Consider the following 26,644-nt stretch of genomic DNA (forward strand, 5'->3'; position numbering starts at 1 on the left):
AGGTTATAAGATCTTCTGGCAGTTGTGCATGTCAGTAAAGGGAGAAGTATCTCATACCCTCTGAGTTTCTTTCTGTATTGTGTCACAAGCCAATAATGTCCCATCACCTCTTTGGTGGCATGCAGGAAATCTGCCTGTCATTGTAAAGATTCTCCTGCAATGTGAGACTCTGTCCTTGCGCGTGTCTCATATGTGATTGTTCATGTGCTAGAGATGCTGAAAAATGATCCCTCTGCAGGGTGGTCCTATTTGTAGTCAAAGCCTCCAAACAAAATAGCCCCTTCAATGGGCCTACTGCCATGTCGGAGGTGACAGGGGACTCAGAGATCCACGAGTCTGGTCCAAGTGTTTTAAAGGTAAGGAAATGAAAGCCCAGAGACTTGCCCAAAGTCACACAGGAAACAGGTAGCTGAGCTGGAATTTGAACCCAGGGCTTCTAACTCCAAATCCAGTGCTCAGAACTCTAAAAGAATCACAGAAAATCAGATCCTGAGAGACCATTCTGTCTCACCCCGTTATTCTACAAAGAAATCAGGACCCAGACAAGTTAAGTGCCTTGCTCAAAGACACAAAGCCAATTAGTCAGGATGAGAACTTCCAAATGAGAACACTTTGATTAGGTTCTTTGAATAGTGTGACATCGCAATGTTAGCCTGCTGAACTATAGCTTTTAAAATAATACCAAATTTGGAAATAATGTTTTTTATCAAATGATAACCTGTAGGGGGGCAGCTAGATGGAGCAGTGGATAGAGCACCGGGCCTGGATTCAGGAGGACCTGAGTTCAAATCTGCCTCAGACACTTAATACTAACTAGCTGTGTGACCCTGGGCAAGTCACTTAACCCCAATTGCCCCGCAAAAAAAAAAAAATGATAATCTGTAGACTGACTATTACCCTTTAGCAGTATCCAGGAGTGAAAGAAAAAAAATTATGTGAGCAATGACATCTGCACTTGTGTAGGAGATCTAGTCTCGGGAATAACCTAGGATTATGTTCCTGTCTTTCTTCTCTCTTTGCAAAGGGGGTTGTCTCAGCTGTTTTTTCCATGTGGTTAAAGTATGGTGCTAATGAGATAGGTTACAGATGTGAGAGTCAGGAGGAAAATTGGGTGAGAAAGTGTGGATGCCTCAGCACAAACCCATCATCTCATCACCCCTGCAAAAGCAGCTCCAAGCATGTCCTAGACTCCCAGGAGCAGAGGCCTGGGATCATCTTTTGCCCCCTCATCTTACAGAGGAGGGGACTGGGACATAAAGAGGAAGTCACTCAGTCAAGGTCACACAGGTAGCGCTCTGGGGCCACTCAGGTCCCGTGATGCCAAATCCCCTTTTTTCTAAATCTCATCAAACAGAAAAGTAGTTTCCAAGGCTTTTGCTGTGACCTGTTCCTTCAAAAATCATTGGTTGTTAATGAAAAGCTAAATGAGTGTATAATTTCACCAAAGTTACTCCATGATTTTTTAAAATTTTAGTGAAAAAAGTAAAAATTTCTACTACTCTTCCAAGAATCTGTATACTATGTAGCAAAATCTTTTAATTTCTGAGCCTGGTGAGGGTGAGAAGAAGCTTAAGGGAGAGAGAAAGAAGGGGGTAGGGCAGGGAAAGATTGAGAAAGAAAGGGAGAGAGAAAAAGGAAGGAAAAGAGTGAAAGAAAAAGGAAGAAAGAAAGAGTTAAAAGAGAAAAAAGGAGGAGAGCAAAGAAAGGAAGAGCAGAGAGGAAGGAAAAGGATAGACTGAAATCGAGAGGGTAAGAGAGAAAGGATAGGGGGAAGGGGGAGAGGGGAGCGGGGAGAAAGAGAGAAGAGAAGGGGAAAGTGAGAAGGGTACGGAGAAGAAAGGGGGGAGAGAGAAAGCAAAAAGAAGAAGGAAAGGTTGGAGAAAGAGAAGAGCAGGGAAGCGAAAGAAGGGAGGAAGAGGGAGAGAAAAGAGGAGAAAAAAGATTATAAAGGAAGAAAGAAAAAAGGGAAGAGAGGAGGGAGGGGAGAGAGACAATAGAGGGGAAAGAGGGAGAAGGGAACGGGAAAAAAAGACTGAAGATGAGAGGGAGAAAGGAAGGAGGGAGAAGCAAAGAGGAGAGAGAATGAGAACATGCAGCTGTAGCTGCTGAATTTAGAAAGTTAGAGGTACTCTCTCTTCTCAGCCACATGAGCTGAAGTGGAGATTCCTTCCAATGGCAGGGAGAGCAAGCACAACGAGTGCAGACAACAGATGTGAGGGAGCGAGGCTCCCCTAGCTGTCAAGTTCCAGCAACTCTGCACGGTGGACAGAGGAGGCGCCAGCGTGATTGAGTGTCCCAGGCCATATATAAAGCCCAGGAATTCTTCCCATCTGCTTGTCAAACTGACCAGCAGCATCTCTCAGCAGGCCTTGGGGTCTCCATCAACCAGCACAGGAAAGAAGAAAGCTCTCCACAATGCCAGAGCCCACCAAGAAAGAGGGTAAGAAGTCTTTCAACATCGCATTTTAAAGAAAGTATTGTGCCTGATGACTTAGGTGTCATCAGTGTGGCTTAGGGAGGAAATGTCATAACAGGGAATTTAGGTCAGATGATTGTGTTGTAGTAAAAATCCTGCCCCCCCCCCCGAAAAAAAAGCTAAAACTGAAAAATCCTGATCCATAGCATTTTATCCATTAGAGGGGGGAGGGGGAAGCTGATTCCCAAAGTTTATAAAGGAATTTTGCTTGGAATAGTCAGAAGTTTGATCTTGTGCATCCTTATCATTTGGAACATTTAAATTCTTTATAGTTGGGAAGTTACCTTTTCAGGTGTATTTTTTTTTCAGACCACCACCGCTAAAATCATTCATCAGAAACATTTCATGTTTATTTGTGGTGTTTGAGATAAGACTTGAAATGGCTTCTTTTAACAGATTGAACTAATAAAGGAGATAAGGTTTCAAATAAGAAAGCTCAGGGCAGTCAACTAGACATGCAATATTGTTTTGCTAATGTCAGAAATACAAGGCTAATGTATTCATGGAAAATGATCAAAATAGAATCTTTATTCACACTTTATAAAACTGTAATATCCACTAGATTATTAAAGTCTCATGGTTATTCATAGGATATATCAGATATACAGAAAAAGACTCTACCTACCTATGTGGCTTATTAATAGGATTTGTTTTCTTGTAAATATATCCTCCAATGAGAAAAATTTTCCATTGTGCAGGGAAAAGATTTATCACTAAAAAGAGCATTCTGGGAGTTCATTTTATATATTGGTAAATATTCTCCTCTCCCAGTTTGGCTTTACATTGTTCACATTCCTCCAAATTAATAGTACATATGCCAGGCTTAGTTTTGGAAGGTAAATCTTCAAAATGAAATAATTTTATCCACTTAATCTTTCATTTACTGCTTACTGAACCCTTAAAATCTGTCTGTGCAAATTAGAATAGAAGCTGATTAGAAGAAAACATAAAGGATGAATCAAAAAGCATTTATTTCGTGTAGACTTGTTTATTATTTTTTAATGCTTTCTAGTCATTCCTTTTTAGGGCCTTGGAAAAGATGCTGCACAACCTTAGGCTCCAAGTTAAACTATGAAGGAAAATGCATGATTCGAAGCATCTTTTCAGTATATTTTCTTTATGTCATTAAGCCCAGAGTGTTGACAGGCTGGGGTGATCAGTTTACTAGTTGGCCTTACTTCGTACTGGAGGACAATGATGGATGAAGTATCCCACCCAAAATAGCTGCACCAAATGCATGCATGAATATGGTGGCTTAATCCAGAATCTCAGGCTGAGAGTCCAAAGCCTTCTAAAGTGTCTGATTGGTAATGCAAATGATTTACATGTGCATTAAGTGTCCTCTTTATTTGATCTGTCACTTGACTGGCTACTCCAAGGCTTACTGGGGGTGGAATGCCTTCTGTGATTTCTGACTAAAACCAAAATGTTGCTTCTAACCTTTTTAACTGCCCTGAATTTGCGGACGGCCAGGGTTAGTTCATTCCAAGCCCAAAGGAGTATAATTAACAGACTGAGAAGCTCACAGATACCAGTGTTTTCACGTGACTTTGCCTGGTTTTGGTTTTAACAAGACCCTAACCAGGGCTGCCTTCACCCCTGAATTTTCTGACCAATGAGAGGGGCTCATTTAGCATTCTTCAGTGACATCTGCATGCAAAGTCAGAGTTTAAAAAATATTTATTGAACTACTTGGGAGATCATGGTGGGAAAGAATTCTGAAAGGCTTCCTTTCCCCGCAGTATTACTGTCAAGGTTCTGTTATTAATTAGACATCTCTACCTATAAAAAGATAAAGATTTAGGCTTTTACTGTTGTAAGGTCATTTCAAATAGGCATTATTTCATTTATCATATTTGTAGCCCCAATATCTAGCACACATAGCAGGTTCTTCATAAATGCTTGTGGATTGATTGGCCTCTTAGCATAGGTGTTCTCATATCCCATACTATGTAGCCAATATGGTGTAGATGGCAGAGTGCATAGAAAGCCAGATATGGAGCTGGGAAGACCTGGGTTTGGAGCTAGTCTCTGCATCGTGCTGACCAGGGGTGGCAGCTCTCTAAGACTTAAGTGGTAGAGAAGATCTTTACCATCTTATATTGGTCAAGACATTTCCCTGTGCCAATCAAATCAGAGGTTCAGTTCCTATTCCCTAATATAGTATATAGTGCAGGAGCAGAGGTGATTCTTGTTTCAAATGAAGTGACTGATAGCATCCAGCATTTGTATATCACTTTAAAGTGGACAAAGCTTTACATGTCTTGTCTCATTTGATCCTGTGAAGATCAAATATTATTAGGGTCCCCATTTTACAGATGAGCAAACTGACTTAGAGGTTCAATAAATATTATTATGATTACACTAGAAGATTATGGTTGCTTCTTAGTATTTCAAAGAAAGTACAATGTTATATTGAATTGCTTGAGTTCTTAAGGGGTGTGGGGAGGGAGAGAGGAAGAGAATTTGGAACACAAAATTTTAAAAATTGATGCTAAAATTTGTTTCTACATGTAATTCAGGAAAAATAAAATTCTAAATAAAAAACAAGAAAGTACAGTGTGACAAAGCTTCACAAAATAATTTCCGAGTTATGGAACTAATTTGATTTTGATCACTACATGATAGAAAATCTCACCAAATTGCTGGCAAATAACATGACTGGATGCATTCAGAATCTTTTCATGGGATCTCAGGACTTAGCAGAAGGGATCTTTGAGGTCGACTAGCTTTGTCATTTTTTGCTTTCCTTATTTTTCTTGGTTTTGTATGTGGGCGTTTTCTTTTGCAACATGGTTAATATGGAAATATGTTTTGCATGACTTGACATGTATAGCTTATATCATATTGCTTGCCTTCTTAAGGGGCAGGGGAGGGGTGGGAAGGAGGGAGAAAATTTGGAACTCAAAATTTTAAGAAATTAATATTAAATTTTTAAAAAATGTAATTGGGAAATATTTAATGAAATAAATGAAAATGCTTTTTTAAAAAAGAGATTGACTAGCTTAGCCCTCTCACACATACATACTTTACAGAGGAGGAAACTGAGGCCTCCTGAGGTTAAGCAACTTCCCCAAAGTCACACAGATAATAAACAGCAGAGCCAAGCACTTTGTACACCCAGGGCCTTCTCTACCCAACTGCACTGCCTCTATCCTGGGGAGCCAGTGAGGGAATGTTAGAATACATCTAGGCAATTCAGAGAGAATAAGAAATAAAGCTTTCTCTTGTCAAACAAAGATTTTGACTTTTACATTTGGTGGAGACAGAAGTTTCCATGATGTACAGATCCTCCTGAGGTCATTCCCATCACCCTGTGGGCTTTTTATGTGTACCTTCTAGTTGGCTGGTTCTCATCATTTGAAGAATTCAGTTTAAAAATTGTTGATATAAAATAGTAATACTAGTAGTGATGCCAATAGCAAATGATAATAGTAATAAGAAGCAGTGCAGCATAACGGATAAATAGCCAGTCACAGAGTCCAGAACATCTGGGGTCAAGCCCTACCTTTGTCATGTCCTGGCTGTGACCTCAATAACTTCTCGGGTAAACCTCTAAAATGTCAAGTTGCAGAATAGTTCTTGACTGGCATTGGTAGAGGGAGTTACCTTACTGGGAGTTACTTACAGATATAAAATTGCAGGTCCTGTCTCAAAAAAATAAACTATCAACAATGACTAACATTTATATAAGATTTAGTGTTTGCAACATACATATATACATACATATACATCTGCATGTACATATATACCCACATATACATGTACATATATATGTATATGATGTAATTCTCACTGCCGCCCTGTGAAGTATGCATTATAGCTATTATTATCTCCATTTTGCAATGAGGAAACAGAAACTCAAGGAGCTTTAACGATCTGCTCATGGTCACACAGCCAAAGTCCATGAATAGTCGGAGAAGATATTTTTCTTCAAAAGGATTGAAATAGCGATCGTACAAATTATAGAGCTCTCCTTTAATAAAGCTACATTTTGGTATTTTGTCCTTGGGAACATAGAAACTCATTCAATATCCCAGACAATTCCCCCCCAGCCCTTGGCAAAATTGTGATTTGCTGGCACGAGCATCGATCATGGTCACCTTGATCCATCCACTTCCCAAAAGACAGCCGCATGAACCAAGCAGGACACCAAGCTGATGGGCTTTGGCAATCTTCCCAAGCTAATTTCACACCATTTGCAGAAACCAACCCTACCACCAAGACAGGTGTACCTAGGACTTTCAGGGTTTGTTTTTTTAGAGAGGATAGCATTCTACTGTAACAAAAGAGCCACCTCCTGTAAATCAGAAGGAACTATTGGCCTAACCCAGCTGCCTTGTCTGTTTTAGAGATCCAGGGACCTATCCCAGGAACAAGTTAGTAGCTCAATAAAGAGACTTTTCAACATTTTCAGGTGCCCTCAGTCTACATGGGGTTAATTCTAAGAGTTTGGCAATGGGCCTGAGTCTTAAGGAGGAGGAAGGTCAGATGCAGTAGAACTCTAATGGAGGTCTCATTAAAGAGAGACAGATCTTAATCCATTGACTGAGAGATCCCCTTTTGGAAGAAAGAATTTTCTTTTTAAATGTGCCATTGTTATCTCTACACACATGAGCAGAGAGAAACCTACTCTGTATTTTATTTGATACCTGGGAGCTTTACTGTTTGTAATGTCCCCCACTCTCCACCCCAATTCCCAACCCAGACCAGAAAAACAAAAACAAAACCCACAAGTAGAGCATTGCCCTATTAAGAACAGGATAGCATAATAAAACACCTTGAGAGAGGCTGGAGGAAAGAACCCACAACCCCAGGTTTCTGTTACTGTTAATTTGGAAGTTTTATCTCATCAGTCTAGAAAGGATCCTTCCGTTGGCCATTTCTGCACTTAATTTTAAGAATCATGAAACACAACTGGAACATTGTAGCCCCTCTTTCTTTTCTGAAGGTCTTTGAAATATCGTTAAAATATGGGAATCTTTATCCATCAAACAAATCTAATGAACAAGCATTTATTAAGTACCTACTATGTGCCAACCACTATGGTAGGTGCTAGGGATACAGATACAAGAACAAAAAAAAATCAATCCCTACCCTAAAAGAATTTATTTTCTAATGGAGAGTGTCATATCATAATGGAAGAGACAGCCCCTGATTCATAGGTAGATTATCATGCTCTCCCCAACACAACAAACACCTTCAGGGAAATGAGCTTCCAAGACTAGTTTCTGCAGAACAGGCTAGTCAGACGCCTTAAAGCTTCACCCTTTCAGAAAATTACACTTTTACTAAGAATCAGAGACCATTTTCCCCTTGACCTATGAGAGGTTTTTGTTAGGAATCACCAGGGTTGGACCTGAATATGAATCGAATTTGTGGCTTTTTGAAAATGAACATATTCTTGGAAGACTCCTGTAGCAAATTTAAAACAAAGAAACATAAAAAAAGGAGATATCAATCAATCAACATTTATTTTGGAATTAGAAAAGCTTGGTTCAAATCTAAGCTCCACCCAATGAACATTTATGAAGCACCAACTATGTAGGAAAAGCTCCAGGAAAAAGGTGGAGCCTGAGCTAAGTCTCGAAGGAGCCAAGGCTTCTGAGAGATGGAGGGACTACATTCCAGGCGTGGAGAAAGGAGAGACTGAGTGAAGGCACAGGAGCCAAAGATGGGTTGATGCCTATTGAAGGGAGCAGAAGAAAGTCCAGATTGACAAGAAGGTAGAGTTCATGAAGAGGATTAATCTGTTGCCTGGAAATTTAAGTGCCAAGTCTATGAGTTTGCATTTCATACTAGGGGCAATAGGGAGCCACCAAGGTTTTTGAGCAGAAAAGTGACTGTCAGACCTGTGTCTTTTAAACTATTATAATTTTGGTCAAAACACTTCACCTCTCTGTGCCTCAGTTTCTTCATATGTAAAATGATAAGGTAGAACTGAAGGACCTCAAAGTCCCTTCCAACTCTAATAGTGTATGCCTGTTGTGTTGCATTGCACTTGTTCTGTTCTGATGCCTCCTTTTTTTAAAAAAAAAGAAAAATCCAGCATATTACTTTGATCTCAGGTCTTTTTTGAGAGCAGGGGCTCATGCCAGAAATAGTCAGCGTATTACTCTTGTGCCTTCAAAATTTAAAGTATTGGCCTTTTGTTCCAGTTCCTTTGACACTGTGTTTTGCATAAATTTCCTCTTTTCAGTGGTTTGGGTCAGGCAAGTTTCCATAACTTGTTTCCTTCTTGGGCTTTTAAAGACTCGATGTTACAATTTCGTGCCAGCATGAAAAGTAGGTATTTCTGTATCAGCCTTTGTTACCTCTCCCCTATTTCTAAGCATGGCTCAAAGTTTTGCTAACGGGCCAGCAAAGGAGCCAGGGCCATGCCATGTCATGTGAACCCTCCTCTCATATTCACTCTTTGACCTTCATCCTCCACCCTAGTGACACAGGATGATATCTCACTTCCAAAAGTGTGAAAGCATTTTTGAGGGAGAAAAATCTTTGTCCGTGACTCAAACGGGCTAAGAAATGCTGTTGATTTGGATGGTTGGTTTTGTTTCAGGGAGAAGAAAATATTTCCCCCCTGACTTTAGTGGCAAAGTATAGACACCATGACCAGAGTGTCATCTTTTTTTCCTCCCATTTTCTCCCTTGAGAAAATGTGCTCTGCCATCCTAACAATCCATGGGGTGGATTTAGTATGTCTCCTTACGGGAATACCCAGAAGGGAACTGGACACTAGAGGGGGCTTTGCACTTGGCAAGGGCTGTCCCCCTCAGTAGGCTGGATGTCTTTATGGAGCTGCACATTGCACCTGTTAGGAAGATAAATAAAGGACTGGCCAATTCTTTCCTCTCCTAGGTCCTAAATATATCACTTTGAAAAAGCTTTTGAAAAACAAGCTACATCCTCGCTTCTCGTCCAGCATGTCTTCGGAAGAGCCGCTCTTGTTCTCAGGTCTCTCTGAGCTGACACCAAGTCCAGAGAGGACTGTGAAGGGCCATTTCAAAGGCAATGAAAGATGACACCCTGGTGGCAGGAGCTACAGTGTTCTGGCTGTATCTATCTATATAACCAAAGAGAAGGGGAGAAGCAGCAGAGAAAGTCCCGGGCTTACAGGCAGGAAGAACTTGGTTCAGATTTCACCACCACCATTAGCTGTGTGGCCATGGGCAAATGACTTGATCTTCCCAAACCTCGGTTTTCTTATCTGTAAAATAAGAATGATGCTTCCATTAGCAAAGGTAGCTCCCGCCCCATAGGATTGTTGCGAGACTTCAATGAAGTAATACTTCTTTTGTTTTCTTTCTTTTTTTCTTTCTTTCTTCCTTCCTTCCTTCCTTCCTTCCTTCCTTCCTTTCTTTCTTTCTTTCTTTCTTTTTTTCTTTCTTTCTTTCTTTCTTTCTTTCTTTCTTTCTTTCTTTCTTTCTTTCTTTCTTTCTTTCTTTCTTTCTTTCTTTCCTTCCTTCCTTCCTTCCTTCCTTCCTTCCTTCCTTCCTTCCTTCCTTCTTTCTTTCTTTCTTTCTTTCTTTCTTTCTTTCTTTCTTTCTTTCTTTCTTTCTTTCTTTCTTTCTTTTTTATTTGCAGGGCAATGAAGGTTAAGTGACTTGTCCAGGGTCACACAGCTAGTGTCAAGTGTCTGAGGCCAGATTTGAACTCAGGTCCTCCTGAATCCAGGGCTGGTGTACCACCTAGCTGCCCCTATTTTTTTTTTTTAAGGAACTACTGAGGATTCATTAAGTTTACCAGCCAGGGAGTCCCACCTATACAATTATAGATTGCCTGAAGGAACAAAAGAACAAAGCTTATATAAGTTTCAGGTTAGACAAGAGGCAAATTGGGTATAGGGTACCTTAGGATTGGGCAGGGCTATTGCTGGGCTAGTAACAGGAAAGACTGTTCTTCAGGTTAGCTATCTAAGATTCTTTCTAAGTATCAGCTTGTCATTTTCACCTTCTCGGGGAGCTTCCTCAGTGCTCTGCCTCATTTTGGCCATAGGGGATAGGAAAGGAAAGGGATAAGTGTTTATAGAGTACCTACCATTTGCCAGGAACTTTACAAATTAATTTCATTTGATCCTCACGACAATCCTGTGAGGTAGGCGCTGTTATTATCCCCATTATACAATTGAGGAAACTGAAGCAGGCAGAATTTAAGTGACTTTCGGGGTTGGGGGGGGGGGAGGGACACAGCTAGCAAGTGTCTGAGACTGGATTTGAACTCAGCCAGCACCCCTGCTCTTTCTAGCTGCTTCAGAAACTTCTGTAGGGTGGATACAGCTAGATGGCTTCAGGTTTCAAGCAGATGGAGGGACTGAGAATGTTTTATTTGAAGGATTTTCGAAGTAGCCTGGACAAGAAGAGGAATGCTGAGATAGATATATTATACCTAGAAGGAATCACCTGGGCAAATGTTGCTTTAAAAAACCTGGAGTGTAATAATAAATAAACGAGTGAATGAATGAATGAATGAATGAACGAATGAACAAATAGATAAACAAATATATACACATATGCATATGTTTGTGCAGAGATACACACATATATGTATACACACATATATGCATATATCGATCTGAACTTTACAAAATTCAAATAACTTAATTCACTTTAATTTTCTTTCAATTCAAAAAGCATTTCTTAAACTACTACTATATGCGAGGCACTGTGCTAGGTGGTGGGGATACAAAAAGACAAAATATAGATGGATCCAGTCCTCAGAAAGGTTACATTCTACTGGGAGAAATACAGCTTATATACAGATAAGTAAATACAAGTTACTTCCAAAACACAAAGTAACAGGATTAAAGACTGTGGGGATTGCCTGGGGCGTAGGCGTGGGGAGGCAATCCAGAAGGGCTTCCTGTAGGAGGCAGCACTTAGACTGATCCTTGAAAGGAATCAATGAGTTCTGAGAGGCAGAGCTAAGAGCATTCCAGAGACCAGAGGTGGAAGGTCTTGTACAAATATAGCAAGCAAATGGAGCCAGATCAAAAGAAAAATAGCTCTTCCTCTCAGGGCATTATCTTTCACCTGGCCCTATCTTTTGGAGCTTTGTGGGTATAGCCTGGGAGGGAAGTCATTTACATGCTCATTTGAACCTTGAAGGTCTATTTCACTTGAATTTGATTTTTCACAGTTCACTTACCAAGGTTAATCACTGAAGTCATTTACCTGTACTTTTATGACCAGAATAATTTGTTTATTCATTAGGGATTTTTTTTTTAAAAACCTACACTCCGTTTAATCTGTGAAGTCTATATTGAAAAGCACCGTTCCCACACAGGAATATGAGGCATTGTCTCCTTTGGTACATCCAGCCCTTGCTGTGTTGAACAGTGAGCTCTTTAAATTGATGAAAAGCTCTTTAAATTATTATTTTTTTTAAATAAGCCTGTGTGACCCTGGGCAAGTCACTTAACCCCAATTGCCTCACCAAAAAAAAAAAAAAGCTCAAATTTATATAGTTGTTCATTATTTACAAAGTAATGTGAGGAAGCTATTATTATTATCCCCATTTTGTAGGTGACAAAACTGAGGGACAAAGAGGTTAATTCACTTGTCCAAGTCACCCAGGAAATGTCAGAGACTCCTGCTTTTAAGTCCAGGGCTCTCACCACCATACCATACTACCTCTCTATTGCACTGATTCTGAAACAATTGAAAACCAAAGCTTCATCTCCTACTTGAATATACAAAGTGGCTTACCTGCCTCTGTCTTCTCTTTTATTCAATTTTCAGTACATTCTAATAATAGTGCCCATTAAGGCACTGCACTCTTCATGGGGTACAAAGGACACAAAATTTATGGAAAGGAACAATGCTTGAGAAGTTTTTAGTGTGTTGCTTTGGGAATGGGTCAAATATGCAAGAATTGTTGTTTAGCAGAGCCACAGTCTCTGATTGAAGGGAAATTTTTCCTTTTTTTTTCTTTTTTTTGTGTGAGGCAATTGGGGTTAAGTGACTTGCCCAGGGTCACACAGCTAGTAAGTGTTAAGTGTCTGAGGCTGGATTTGAACTCAGGTCCTCCTGAATCCAGGGTTGGTGCTCTATCCACTGTGCCATCTAGCTACCCCAAAGGGAACTTTTAAAAGTGAATATCATACTGAAAAGAATGAAAAATAATCGGAAGTCTGGCCCATTTGATTTACTGCATGCAGGAAAATGACCTTGCAAGCCCTGAAGCTGGTATCCATACCTACAGTTCTTCAGCTGTTAGGAGACCATCCAGGGCATAGCTGAAGTGATTGAACTTTCTAGTTGCATCTGAGTTTGTGATGCTCAGAGGGATATAAGTTTAGTTAAAAATGGAGAGAAGGCTCAAAATATTAAGGATGTGGTTCACCCTTGCTTTGGAAACAAGGAGTTGAAATGGAAACTAGGAGAGAAAATGACAAGACAGCACCTAGCTTTGCTAAACACACTTGGAGTCACTAAGGCTGCCCTGAATAGATAGTATCCCAGCATGGAAAGATTTATGGATGTGATTGTTGGGCTACTGCCATCAATCTTTGTTTGAAAAAGCATTGCCGGTAGCAGAGGTGCCACAGGATTATATATAGGCAACTGCCTTGGCATTCATAAAAGCATGGGATCTTGAAATTAGAAGCCAATGAGCTTGACTTTGATTCCTGGAAAAATTCTAGAACTTAGTTACTAAATCTTTGGTTTGTGGCCATTTAGAAAAGGAAGCAGTGGCCACTAAGAGCATGTTGTCATCATGAACAAGTCATTCCAGATGACCTCATTTCCTTTTTTGATAAGGCGACTAGACCAAATGATCAGTGAAATTCCATGGACATAATATACCTAGATTTCAGCAAAGCATTTGGCAAAACCTCTCCTGCTATGTGAGTGTGCCAGATAGCGATGGGAGCTAGATGACAAGAGAACAGTTAAGTGGATTTTGGTACTGGTCAAATGACTGGGCCCAATGAGTAGTTATCAGTTTGGGCAGGGGAGATCTCTAATGGAAGGCCCCTGGGGATCTTGGCCTTGGGTAGTCATCATTTTTATCAATGATTCTGTTGAAGGCTTGGCTTAGAAGGCATGCTTATCAAATTTACAGATGACACTAAGCTGGAAGGGACAGCTAGCACCTTGGATGACAGTCAGGATCCAAAAAGATCTCAACAGGTTAGAATTATAGGCCAAATCAGAAAAAGTGAAATTTGATAGGGATAAAGGTAATGCTCTATCCTGGAATTTTAAAATATCCACTAAACAATTGCAGCAATGGCTTGATGGCAGTTCTGGTGAAAAAATAAAAAATTCCTGAGGGTCTTAGTGGACTGAAAGTGTCCTATGAGATAGCCATGTGATGTTGTGTCCAAGAAAGTTGTTGTAGTTGGGCTACATTCAGATCAGCCAATCAGAAAACATTTATTAAGTGGTAGGCACTGTCCCTAAGCACTGGGAATATGAAGAAAGGTCAAAAAGTCCCTGTCCTCAAGGAGCCCACATTCTAAGGGGGGGGGGGATCATCACGTAAATAACTACTGTAACGATTGGAATGATGCCACCTGTTGGAGAGCTACTGTAGAAAAGCTCCACCATGAGGAGAAGGCCTCTGAGGGCAAGCCATGCGGTCAAGGTCCTTGGTGTCAGGAAGTGACGTTTGCTCATGGGTACTGTCTATCAAGGCTACCAGCCAATCAACTTGAGGAGCCTCCCATTTCTGGGAGGAGGACACAAAGTAGGAAGTGGACCCTGGCAGAGGGTTTTTTTCTCTTTTGGTTCCTGACCTCACCATGGTGGGTCGGATGATGGGGTCTCTTAGAAATAGTTAGATTTTTACCTTTCTCTCTGATCCTAATGCTCTTTAATAAATACTTAAACACTTAAATACTCTTGCTAAAGCTTATAATTTATTGGTGACCACTTGTTAGATTTTAGATAGCAGAGCTAGAATTTTAGCCCCTTACACTACATATCCAAGATTTAGACAAGGTTCAGATAGGAGAAACAAGGTACAGATCTAAGAAAGAAGCATAATGTCTAGAATTTGGACCTATTTGAACTATTGTGAGTACTGCCTTTTAGGAAAGATGCTGACAAACTGGAACACATCCAGAGGAGGAGATTCAAGGCCAGGAGAGGCCAGGAGAGGCCTGGAGACCATGCCACATGAGTGAGGATTACCTGAAGGAACTCTGCCTGTTTAAGAGAAGACTTAATGAGGACATGAGATGAAACTTGTCTTGAAATGTCTCAATGGTTATCACATGGAAGAAGAATTAGATTTGGCCCCAGGAGGAAGGACTAAAAACTATAGATGGACCCTGTAGAGGCAGATTGTAACTCACTGTAAAAAAGCTTTCCTAATGGTTAGTGCTATTCCACAGTGGGTCTTGAGCCTTTCCCCCTTGCTGGAGGTCTTCAAAATAAGGCTGAAGGTCCACTTGTTGGGGATGTTACAGAGAAGATTCTTGTTACCTTAGATGGTCACTGAGACCTTTCTAACCTTGAACTTCAAATAATCTGCAACAGTTTCATAGACAAGTTACTCAGACCAATTTCAATGATTTTACATTATATCCATACATACACATATCATACACGTACATATACATTCAAATGTGTGTATATATAGTATAGACTATCTACCATATATATATGTGTGTGTGTGTGTGTGTGTGTGTGTGTGTACATATAGTGAATTTCAAGTATGAAAACTTGATTTCATGACACTAAAGCAAGAGGACAGCGGTAGGCCTGACAGGGATTGTTCAGTTATTAATGGAAAGCGATTTCCTGTTTCTTAATTCTTTCTTCCTCTTTGAATCTTGGATTCTTTAATGGTTCAGAAATAGTTTCTGCTGGTTTTTAAATTTTCTTTGTGCTTGAAAATGTACAGGCCACATCCGATGCCACAGTAGGTTAGAGAATTGAGGAAACTCCCTTTGACTTCTACTTTAGTTAAATACAAGCTATTTCTAATTCATATTAGACACTGAGCTAAGGATTTTAAGTCTCTGTTCCCTCTTTCCCCCAGAGCTATTTTCTTTTTTTTTTTTTTAGCGAGGCAATTGGGGTTAAGTGACTTGCCCAGGGTCACACAGCTAGTAAGTGTTAAGTGTCTGAGGCCAAATTTGAACTCAGGTACTCCTGACTCCAGGGCCTGTGCTCTATCCACTGCGCCATCTAGCTGCCCCCCCCCCCCGAGCTATTTTCTAAACAGCTAATATATTTTTTTTTTAACATGAGGATCCATGAAAATTTTTATCTGAAAAACTGGATTTTCCTGCTTTAAAATATCCTTTGGGGGCAGCTAGGTGGCACAGTGGATACAGCACTGGTCCTGGATTCAGGAGGACCTGAGTTCAAAACCGAACTCAGACAGTTGACACTTATTAGCTGTGTGACTCTGGGCAAGTCACTTAACCCCAATTGCCTCACCCCCCCCCAAAAAAAATGTCCTTTGATCAAAGAAAACAGAAAGCTAATTATCCATTCAATTCTTTCTCATTTCAATTCCATTTTGAAGTGCATTCTGGCTAACCTACAATTGTTTCTTACCTCCTGCAATGATTAACTCCTCCTCTGACAAGGGCATGAGCTAAAACGTCTCCATTTTCTCCAGCTATAAATATGGTTCCCTGTTGCATGGTTTGGATTCAATGTGTCGAGCAGTCAGGTGGAGCCCCTTTATAGTGAACTCATGGGAGGACACAGAGGAGGGTCACACAGGATGGGATCACAAGTCCATTGTGATATCTAACATTGGCATGTTAGAATACACAGTGGGCTGGTTCTCCAGGGAGATTTTGACCACCACCGCTCCATTTTCCATTCTATTGCAGAACCGCATGCTTTGTCTCCAAGAGTCCCAGACAGATCCCTGAATCTCCCTGGGCCTCATTTTGCTCATCTGAAAAAGGAGAAGATTGGACTAAGCAGACTTTGAGGCCCTTTCTTCCTCTAGACCTCTGACCTTATGACTAGTCAGAGATGTTCAGCTGTTCAATGGGTAACAGCCTGTCCTTTCACCCTGGGGACAGTTAGTGACAGGCTGTTCCCCTTTCACAGAATCTCCACATTAGAAGAGAGCTTAGAACTCCTCTTACAACAGCCAGCCAGTAGCTTCAAGACCTGTGGGGGCAGGGAGCCCCCACACCACTTCCCTACTTGCAGAGATTTCTAATTGTTAAGGAGCTTTACCTTATAAATCACGCCTCAATTTGCTTTTTTGCCATTTCAGGTCCTCACTTCTGGTTCTGCCCTCTGGGGTCAAGTAGAAAAAAATCCTAATCCCTCTTCCATGTGACAGCCCTTTGAATATTTGGACAGGAATAGATTAGTTCTGAGCAGGTGAATGTGTATTTTCTCTCTGATTGCAGCTGATCATAGGGGTAAGATCATAGGATTTTTAAAAAGACCTTAGAAATCATCTAGTCCAAGGGTTCTTAGCCTTTTGGTGTGTCATAGACCCCTTTGACCATCTGGTAAAGCCTAAGGACCCCTTCTCAGAAGAACACTTATAAGTGTATAAAATAAAATATATAGAATTATAACGGAAACCAGTTCTGTGGAAATACAGTTATCAAAATATTTTTCCCTTCCAACTTCATGGAACCCTTGAAACTGAGAGATCTATAGATCCCAGGTTAAGAAACCCTGATCTTCATGGGGAGGGAAGGGAGGGGGGGAGAAAAATTTGAAATTGGAAATCTTATATAAACAAATATTGAAAACTATCTCTACATGTAACTGGAAAATAATAAAATACTTTTATCAGAAAAAAAAAGAAACCCTGATCTTGGGAAGGTAGGTGGCACAGTGGATAATACACTGACCCTGGATTCAGGAGGACCTGAGTTCAAATCTGACCTTAGACACTTGATACTTACTAGCTGTGTGACCCTGGGCAAATCACTTAACTCTCATTTCCCTGCCAAAAAAAAAAAAAAAGAAAAGGAAAGAAAGAAAGAAAAAGAAAAGAAAAATGAAACCCTGATCTAGTCCAGGTCCGTCATTTTACTAAGGGGGAACTGGGGTACAGCCAGGAGAAGCCATTTGCCCAAAACTACTACTCAGAAGTATAGCCGAAAAAGTGTTTGAACCAGGTCCCTCAGACTATAAATCCTACACTCCTACTCTACTCTTCTTTGAATGAATATATTAAACTTCTTGAATTTGGGGAGCATGTAGAGTTTATCTTTATTCCAGGAATGACTGGAAATGTCTTAAAGTAATTGGAGTCATAGTATCACATAGTCAGTCTTCCAGATTCCATTCTCAGGGGGTGAAAGAGAGCCTGGGATTTCCTGAGTTCAGCAAATGAGGAACATTATATGTAAATATATGTGGACACAGGCAGGTTGATGGGCAACTGATTGACAGCCACTGTGTTCACTGCTGGTGAATTTTCTTTTTATGGTCACACCTGGCATCAGGCATCTCCTTCCTCTATTTTTAAAAAGGAACCTAATGAGAGCCCCAAAGAAGGCTTGGGGCAAGAGTTACATGGAATCTCCCATGCCTCCCCCCTCCACCTTGTTCCATCCCCCTGCCCAGCAATGTCCTTATGGAATAATGTGAAATGAATATTACTTGGAGAATGGTCAAGAGCTCATCTTCTAATCTGGGGAGTCTTTTTTTTTTCAAATGTTGGGTCAAAGCCAAGAGGCTGAGCTACCAATGAACTAGCTAATGTCTAGGGGCCTGGATCCAATGTGGGTTAAATGAGAATATAAACTAGACCTTTATAGACTCAACAATGACCAGTTTCTGTTGGAGTGTAAGCTCATCAAGGGCAGGAACTATTTAATTTTTGTCTCTACCGACTGCCAAGTCTAAGTAGGCATTTCAGAAATGTTGAACCAAAAATTCTCTTCCTTGGACTGAGACACAAGGGTTTTTAAATTCTGGACTCTACACTTAATCAGTGTGACCTTGGCCTCACTTCCCCATCACTTCTCAATTTCTTCATTTGTTGTTCTCAGTGACCCCTAAGATTTGTTCCAATTCAATGGAATGCTCTGTTCCTAAGGGGAAATAAAAACAGCACCAAGCAAAAGAAGCTACAAGACTGAGAATGGTCTAGTTTACAAAAGTCTCATGCTTTTCTTCCATTTGACACTATTGATCCTGTGCCCTGGGCATCGTCTGTCTCACTCCAGGGAGGAGGAATAAACATCATCGACATTTTTCACTTTACACAAAACTGATCAAATTCACTGTAGCCCAGTTTCAGGCTTGAATTTCACAATCTAACTTTTGTGGGGGAGAAAAAGCATTTTGGCATCTAAAGAATGGGGTTTCTGTACACAGTTCCAGTGTTTCTCAGCTCTTTCACCTAAGCTGTCCTGGAAATAATAACACCTATAACGCCTCCTTCATTAGAGCTGTAAAACACATTGAGGTTGTCCTTGATGTATGTTTTATTATCTGAGCCTTGCCGTAACACTGTGAAATAGGAAGAATAGATATTATTATTCCCATTTTTACATATGGGAGAACTGAGGCTCTGAGAGATTAAATGATTTGCCCATGGTCACACAGCCAGCAAATGTTAGAGGTGGCAATGGAACCAAGGGGTTTCTCACTTGAAGTCCAACACCCTACCCACTGTGCCATGCTTTCTCTATTTAGGCTTACATGGAGAGACAGAGCAAAGCTTTTGTAGACAAGTTTAGGAATAATATCAGGTTTGCAAGGGCTTTATATGTACTATCTCATTTGATTAATGATTAATGTATTCACATTTAATTGTAGAATGTTAGAGACTTCTAGCGATCATGCGATTCAATGCCTTTGTTTATAGATGAGAAAACAGAGGTGAAGAATGATGCAACAACTTGCTCAGGGTCACACAGCTAGTGGTGGAAGGGGAGCTGGGAGTAGAACTCTGGGCTTCTGTCTCTAGTTTCCACAGGTCTGGAAGGCACTTTCCAGAAGGCTTATGTGATGTTTCTTTCCCTTTAAATAACTAATTATGAAACCCTTGACTACAGAGAGCAAGAAGTGGGCTCCCCCCTGGAAAGGAACCAAGCCCTTTATAGAGCTGCAGAAACAAGACCATGTACAGTCATCCCAGTTTAGAGCTGCCACCCGTGCATGTCAGTTAGGATCCCATGGCACATGCCATGCAGCAATGCCATTGGTGGCATACCTGGGCCTTTTTACAGTAGGTGACCATACGGAAAATAATCCACAAATAGATCCAGCCTTTCAAAAGTATTTAGTGCTGCAGGGTGAGGGAGAGTCTATCCTGGGGAAGTGGAAAAGATGACACATGGGCAGGCGAGCCAACCGAACTAACCGCAGGGGCTTGACTCTCCTGCTGGCCACAAAGACAATGCAACCTAGACGGTTCTTGGGACAGCTCAGAGTCCCCTTCATTTTAGTTGTTGCTTAGTTGTTGTTCAGTCCTGTCTAACTCTTCGCAACCCTTTTTGGGCTTTTCTTGGCAGAGATACTGTAGTGGTTTTCCATTTCTTCTCCAGCTCATTTTACAGAAGAGGAAACAGAGGCAAACAGGGTTAAATGGCTTGCCATGGGTCACACAGCTAGTAAGTGTGTCATTTTAGGACTTATAAAGTCATCTTTGAAGGTTTGTCTTCTCATAGTCTTATTAAGATAAAGAGTCAACAAAAACATGTGCGCACTTTCGCTCCTTGAAGGAGGGAATGTTTTGGCTTTTGTCTCTATATCCCTATGGCTTGGCAAATAGTAGGTGCTTAATAAATGCTCATTGAATGAAGGATCATAGATTTAGAGCAGTAAGGGACTTTAGAAATCACAAAGTGCAAGTCCCTCATTTACAAAATTAATTTTTTTTCAACAGACAAGTGTTGCCATAGTTCTATTTATTCAAGGTCCACAGGGTAATTCCATGGGAAATTTTTTGTTTTGTTTTTGCTGCCAGGTAAATATTTAAAGTTAGCCTTTATATTGTTCCTCCCTCTTCAACTCAGCACTAAAACCTGCCAAAGAATGAAATGTGTATCCATCTAAGTAGCGGGGATTTTGCTTACTTTGATATGTGATTTCATACCAGTGCCTGGCATATAATAGGTGTTTAGTAAATGTTTATTGGTTGACTAATGGATCAATAAGTTCCCCCCAACAATGCTCCTCAAATAAATTTCACCTGCTTGTTTAAGATTTAAGGAGAATGTATATTGCAATTGAGAATGCAACTGGCATTCTAAAACAAGATTCTATTTGCTAAGAAACTAGTGGAACAGATGGGTTGATAAAGCTACATTATAAGTTTTTCCATCCCCAGTGAAAGAAGCCCTGAAAAGTACAGAATCAGTCATCACAGAGCCAGGGCTTATGCTTTCATCTCTGTCAGACTCTTGTTAAGACAAAGAAGGCATATGTCGCCAGTAAGAAGACACTTAAATGATGTGGCTTGGGAGCGTGCATGCAGCCAAAATGAGGGTCATCATTGGAAGACATAGTGTTCCCAGAGGATAGCACAGAATGAGAAACTCGCCCAGTGAACTTTAGAAGGCATAGCTCGCCTTCTTGACAGCTGAAGAGACGAAGCTGTTGTAGCAATTTGTCTGTCAGCAAAATGTATTGGGCACTTGCTGGGTGCATAGAGTTATTCTAGGTGTTCTTTGGCCTTTCAATAGAAGGGGTCCTCTGGACTAAAAGAGCTTTGTGACCTAAAGAGGAGATGGAGTCCAAACTACCATAAAGCACAAAACTTAAACCATGTAAACCCAATTCTAAATACTAAGGATCCAGGGAAATGGGTGTAAGGGAGAATCACTGCTGGCATTTATCGCCTCTTCTTCTCCTTCTCCTCCTTCCCCTTCTCCTCCTTCTCCTTCTCTTCCTCCCCTTCCTCCTCCTCTTTCTTTCTCTCTCTTTTTCTCTTTCTTTCTCTTTCTCTTTCTCCCTCTCCCTCTCCTTCTCCTTCTCCTCCTCCTTCTCCTTCTCCTCCTCTCCCCTTCCCTCCCCTGTCTTTTTTCCTCTTCTCTTCTCTGTCCTTTACTCTTTAATTAACATTTAAATTATTTTCCTAACTGTGCTTGACAACTGTGCTTGGGAGGGGGCAGGGAGATAGAAAGAAGTGAGGTAGGAGAGAAGAGGAAAAGCCAATGGAAACTTGAGCCAAGCATGTGCTAGCCCACCTGGCCCACTCTCTGCCCACCTATTGATACAGCCTGGCCAGTGCTTTTGTTTAGTTGAATTGAATTGGTCAAATTCAGGGGAGTGGGTAAAGCTTGTGTTGGAGGGCTGGCAGAGCCTTGATGGAATGGGGATGTGAGTCAGAATGCAGTGAGCTCAGCTAGCACTTAGTTTAAGGAAAAATGGGTGAGCATCTGCATGAGCAAAAGTGTGCAAGTATGAGTGTGTCAGGCTGTACAGTGAGGCAAAGAGGACTTTCTGCCTCTGATGCTTCTCCCTTTTCATAGAATGTAAGAAAGGCTGGTTTTGTGTCTGTTTCTTTTGTCTTAATATGCTCTAACACAGAGGGACAGCCTGCTGTAGGGAGATAGAGCTGGCCTGGGAACCAACACCGCTTGGGTTCAAATTTTCTGGGTGGTCTTGGGCAAGTTATTTAATCTCTAAGTAAAAACATTTAAGGCAAATCTCTAAGACTATAAATGGAAGTTGCCGACTTGGTAGAGAAAGTTCTAGACTGAGTGCCCTACCTGCCAATGAACTCACAGTTGCTCCTAGTCCCTGTCTTCTAGCACAATACTGTGCACATAGTAGATGCTTATTTATTATAAGAGGAAAAAATAACAACAATAACCAAAAAACTCAACCCTGAACAATGCATCATTATAGTGATCAAGTTGGCCCCAAAGCAGAGTTGAGAAAACATACTTTCCCTCCCTTACTGAGGCAGTCAGAATATTGCATATGTTGTTAGACATAGTGGGTATGTTTTATTGGTTTTGCTGAACTTTTGTTTGTGTGGGTTTTTTTTCTCTGTTCTTTTTAAATCTTTGTTACAAAGAATGGTTAGGTTTGGTGATTAACTGAGAGGGGAAGGATATGTTAGAAAATGAAGGTTATCTGAAACAAAAGAAATCAAAAAAGTAAAAAAGCTTGTTGAGTTGAAGTGAAATTTTAGAATTAGAAGAGACTTCCAAGGTTCTTTGTTCCACTCCCTCCTCAGGAACAAATCCTTTCTAAAATAGTTTCAGCAAGCCATCATTCACCCTCAACTGTCCTGGCTTTCTAATTCCTGATTCCAAACCTCTTCACATTCCCAATACCTGGAAGCTCATTTCCTATTAGAAACAGAAGTAGTCTCTCTTTGAATGTTTGAAATCCTCTCTTCCATAGAGGCTTTGCTAAGTGGGAGTAAGTTACTTGTAGACATTTATTTCCCCACTAGTCCAGAGATGACAATAAACACACCAACTTCATGTACCAGTGGATATATGGTGAATATTTAGCAGCAGCATCTCTCTGGAGAAAAGTGGTCCTCCCCCTCCCACCCACTGGTGCTACCACCTGTTCCTGCACACAGGATGGACTCCCTCTCATGTAATATGTGCAAGATGTCCCCCCCACCCAGCATTAGTCATGTTGTGAAAGAAGAATAAGACCAAAAGGGGAAAACCTCAAAAAAGAAAAAAAAAACAACCAAAAGGTAGAAATAGTATGGTTCAATCTGCATTCAGAATCCACAGTTCTTTTTTCTGGGTGTGGAAAATATTTTCCATCACAAGATCTTTGGAATTGTCTTGGATCATTGCACTGCTGAGAAGAGCCAAGTTTATCACAGTTGATCATCACACAATGTTGCTGTTACTGTGTACAATGTTGTCCTGGTTCTGCTCATTTTCACTCAGCATCAGTGGCAAAACTGAGTTGTTATTCTTATTGTAAGCATGAACTTACAAATGGGTCCCTTTCTGTGGAGGAGCAATCAGTCAACAAATATTTATTAAGCACCTGCCATGTGCCAGGCACTGAACTGGGTACTGAGAATGCAAAGACAATGAATGAAAATCCCTCTTCTTAAGGAGGATGGATGATAAATTCAGTATTGTGCATGTGAGTTTCAGATCTCACTGGGACATCCAAGTGTCTTTTAGGTTTAGAGATTTCCATTTGAGATTAATCTGCATCTACTACGTATAGAATTGAGATTTTGTTACTAGATGATCTTCCTTGGAAAGTGATCATGGGCAGAGGTAGAGCCCAGGCCTTAGGACTGCATCTGGGGGGATGCTACCCATAACATGAGAGAATGGAGAAAAGGAATTAGCCAAAAAAGATGAAGAAGGGCCTAAGGATGATACAGTATAATAGGAAGGGGATCCTTAGTGTCATCAGATACCATTAAAAAAGGTGAGGATAGTAGCCAAATTACTGGAGGGAGGGATGAAAAAATAGAATGGGGCAGAGACAAATCTGAAAAGTTTCATCATGAAAAGGAGAAAAATCAGATAGTAGTTGGAAGGAATAGATATTTACATATATTTCTAAAAATCTTCCCACTTTTGAGAATAATGATGCTATTATCCAGAAAATTCATTCATGCATTTAGCATTTCACTAAAGTGAACACAAATAGCACTATTCTATCCTATTTGGTCTAAAATAAAGGGCCTGGGGGCAGCTAGGTGGCACAGTGGATAAAGCACCGGACCTGGATTCAGGAGGACCTGAGTTCAAATCCAACCTCAGACACTTGACACTAACTAGCTGTGTGACCCTGGGATAGTCACTTAACCTTCATCACCCCTCAAAAAAAATTTTTTTTAATTTTAAAATATTAAAATAAAATAAAATGAAGGGCACTGTGGTGTAAAGGATAGAGAGTTGGCCTGGAACTTGGGAAGGTCTGGGGTCAAGTCACACCTCTGACATATATTAGCTGTGTGACACGGGTGAGTTTATTATTTTTCCTGTATGAAATCAATAGCTTATGATCCAGCCTGTCATTTATACCACTTTTTAAGGCTATGTCATACACTATTGGTTACATATTTGTGTTGTCTCCCCCATTAGAATGTGAACTTTTTGAGGACAAGAACCATTGTACTTAGCTATTTGCACACACATGACTTTGCACATAGTTAAGTGCTTAATAAGTGCTTCATTCGTTTGTATGTAACACTTATATTGTGCTTCACAGAGTGCTTTCCTCATGACAGCCCTATGAGTTATGTAGATCCAGTTTTATTATCCCCATTTAACAGATGACAAAAGCAAAGATCCTGGATCTAAACAAGTTGCCCTCTTGGAAAATTCTTATTGTCATTGTCCTCTATATTGGTTGCCTTCCTTGATCAGGATGGCATTCTGCCGTTGACATCTAGAAACCAAGAGATAATGGACTAGCCCAGAGAGCTGCAAGATCATTATTGGATTTCCATGTCTCTGCTCAGATCTCTGAAAATAAAATGCTTTGGCTAAGGGTTCATCTTCTGATGCAGCTAAGACAGGAAAGCATTTCTGGAGATGGTATCTCAGTAACAGTTATACTTTCCCTCTATCTGTTAATTGTGCTCCTGGATATAGTCTCCTCACTGTCTGCTTTCTGCCAGGCTGGTAGGTTACATTTTTCTCTGTCTGCCTTTCCAGGTTCATATGCTTTTTTTGTGATCATCTTAAAAGTCCCATATCTGCCTAATGAATTCTTGCAAGCGCCCATCTCTTGACCCAGGATCAGGAAATATTAGAGTAGATTTGACAATACTCTAAAGAATCCCAGAGGTTTTGGGTGTGGGTACTCCCTTCACCAAGGCAGATTTGCATCTCTTGGACAACTTAGCAAATGGTCTTAAAGAGTTTCTGGGGTCAGAAAATTCATCACTCCAAAGTCATTCTGATGATGCATTTCTCTAGACCCAGGAAGGCCAGTTATGGTGCCATAGGATGATGAACTTGGGGTCAGCCTGTACCTGAAGGTCTTTAACTTGGTAAGACCTGTGAGATTTTGTGCTCTTCTGGAATGGTCCCTAACGCAAGAGTTCTTAACCATGTCCTAGATCCCTCGGCCTAGCGACTCCTCAAAATCATGGTTTTAAGTGCTTGAAGGAAACACTAAATGTTAGTTAGAGGTTAGAAAAAATGACTCTTTTTGCATCCAAGTTCATGGATCCCCTGTAATCTATCTATGAGGCCCAGATAAAGAGCCTGTGCTCTCACTGAAGAGCCTGGTTAGTTTACTAGGATAAGTCATCATAAGACTATGTTGGGGGTGGGGAAAAGCAGAACAATAAGGTGCAATGAAAGAAAGGCCAGTCAGTCAGTCAGTCAATAAGCATTTATTAAAGTGCCTACTATGTGCCAGGAGATAAGAGCTGGCCATAAAAGGAAGGTAGAGCCAGCCCCGGCTTTCAAGGAGCTCATTGTCTAATGGAGGAAACAACATGCAAACAAAATAACTTTTTCCAAACAAGCTACAGCCAGCACGTCTTTAGGTTCAATCCCAGCTCTCTCACTGTTACCTTTGTGATGTTGCAGGAGGCATCTAGCTTCTCTCCCTCAGTTTCCCCATGTGTAAAATGAAAGGGCTGGATTAAATGACCTGCAAGATGTTTTTCAGCTCTAAATCTATGATGCTGTGACTATTAGAATTTTAAAAGAAATGTGCAAAGGATGTCAGTATACTATAGAATATGAAGCAAACAGTGCACAGCCTACATTAAGGCCTTGAGAACCTTCAAATAAGAATGATCTTTTAAAAAAATAAATTATTGGATATTACTGACCCATGACTCCCCCCCCAAAGTGCTTCACTTTGTGTATTAGTTATAAGGACTTTTTTCCTTACTCTTTCCCTTCTCTATTAGCTGGAGGATGGGGAGGCGCAACATGGGAGAGAAAGAAAATAAATCCTTGCTATTTGAAGAGGAATTTAATATAAAAAGTAATCTCTAAAAAAAACCCAAAAACAAAACAAAAAAAGTTTCACAAATGTAAAATCATCTGGTAAGTGGTCAAAGTGAAGCTAGATGAATTGAGAATTGATTGCTGGATATCACTGGCCTGTAGTCCCAGAAATAGTCATAAATGGAAAAAACATTGGGTGAGTGGCAAAGTGTGACTAACTGAGGTGAGATCAGGCTGTTAGGATCTGTTTAGCATTCCTTTGGTTTAAACTATTGAGTGTTATTTGGCTTATGTAATAATCACAGGAAAGATATGGTTTCATCAGTGGTTCCCTTCTGTTTTCCACATTCCACCACCCTTTCCCCCAAAGTACTACACGTCTTTCTCTCCTCTCTGAAATTAGTTCA

General features: G+C 40.6%; 1 protein-coding gene across 8 annotated transcripts in view; it reads left to right on the forward strand.

The window, feature by feature from the left end:
- The first annotated feature begins 2,321 nt into the window (after positions 1-2,321).
- The window catches only part of MYBPC1 (myosin binding protein C1), a 103,653-nt gene continuing 79,330 nt past the window's right edge, over positions 2,322-26,644 (forward strand). For all 8 annotated transcript variants that reach the window (XM_043966819.1, XM_043966822.1, XM_043966820.1 and 5 more), the window contains exon 1: positions 2,322-2,440. In XM_043966819.1, coding sequence (XP_043822754.1) covers positions 2,416-2,440 — 25 coding nt within the window. In that variant the 5' untranslated portion in view covers positions 2,322-2,415. The remainder of the gene's footprint in view (positions 2,441-26,644) is intronic.

This window comes from Dromiciops gliroides, chromosome 5 (assembly GCF_019393635.1).
Source record: "Dromiciops gliroides isolate mDroGli1 chromosome 5, mDroGli1.pri, whole genome shotgun sequence".
NCBI classification, from domain to species: domain Eukaryota; kingdom Metazoa; phylum Chordata; class Mammalia; order Microbiotheria; family Microbiotheriidae; genus Dromiciops; species Dromiciops gliroides.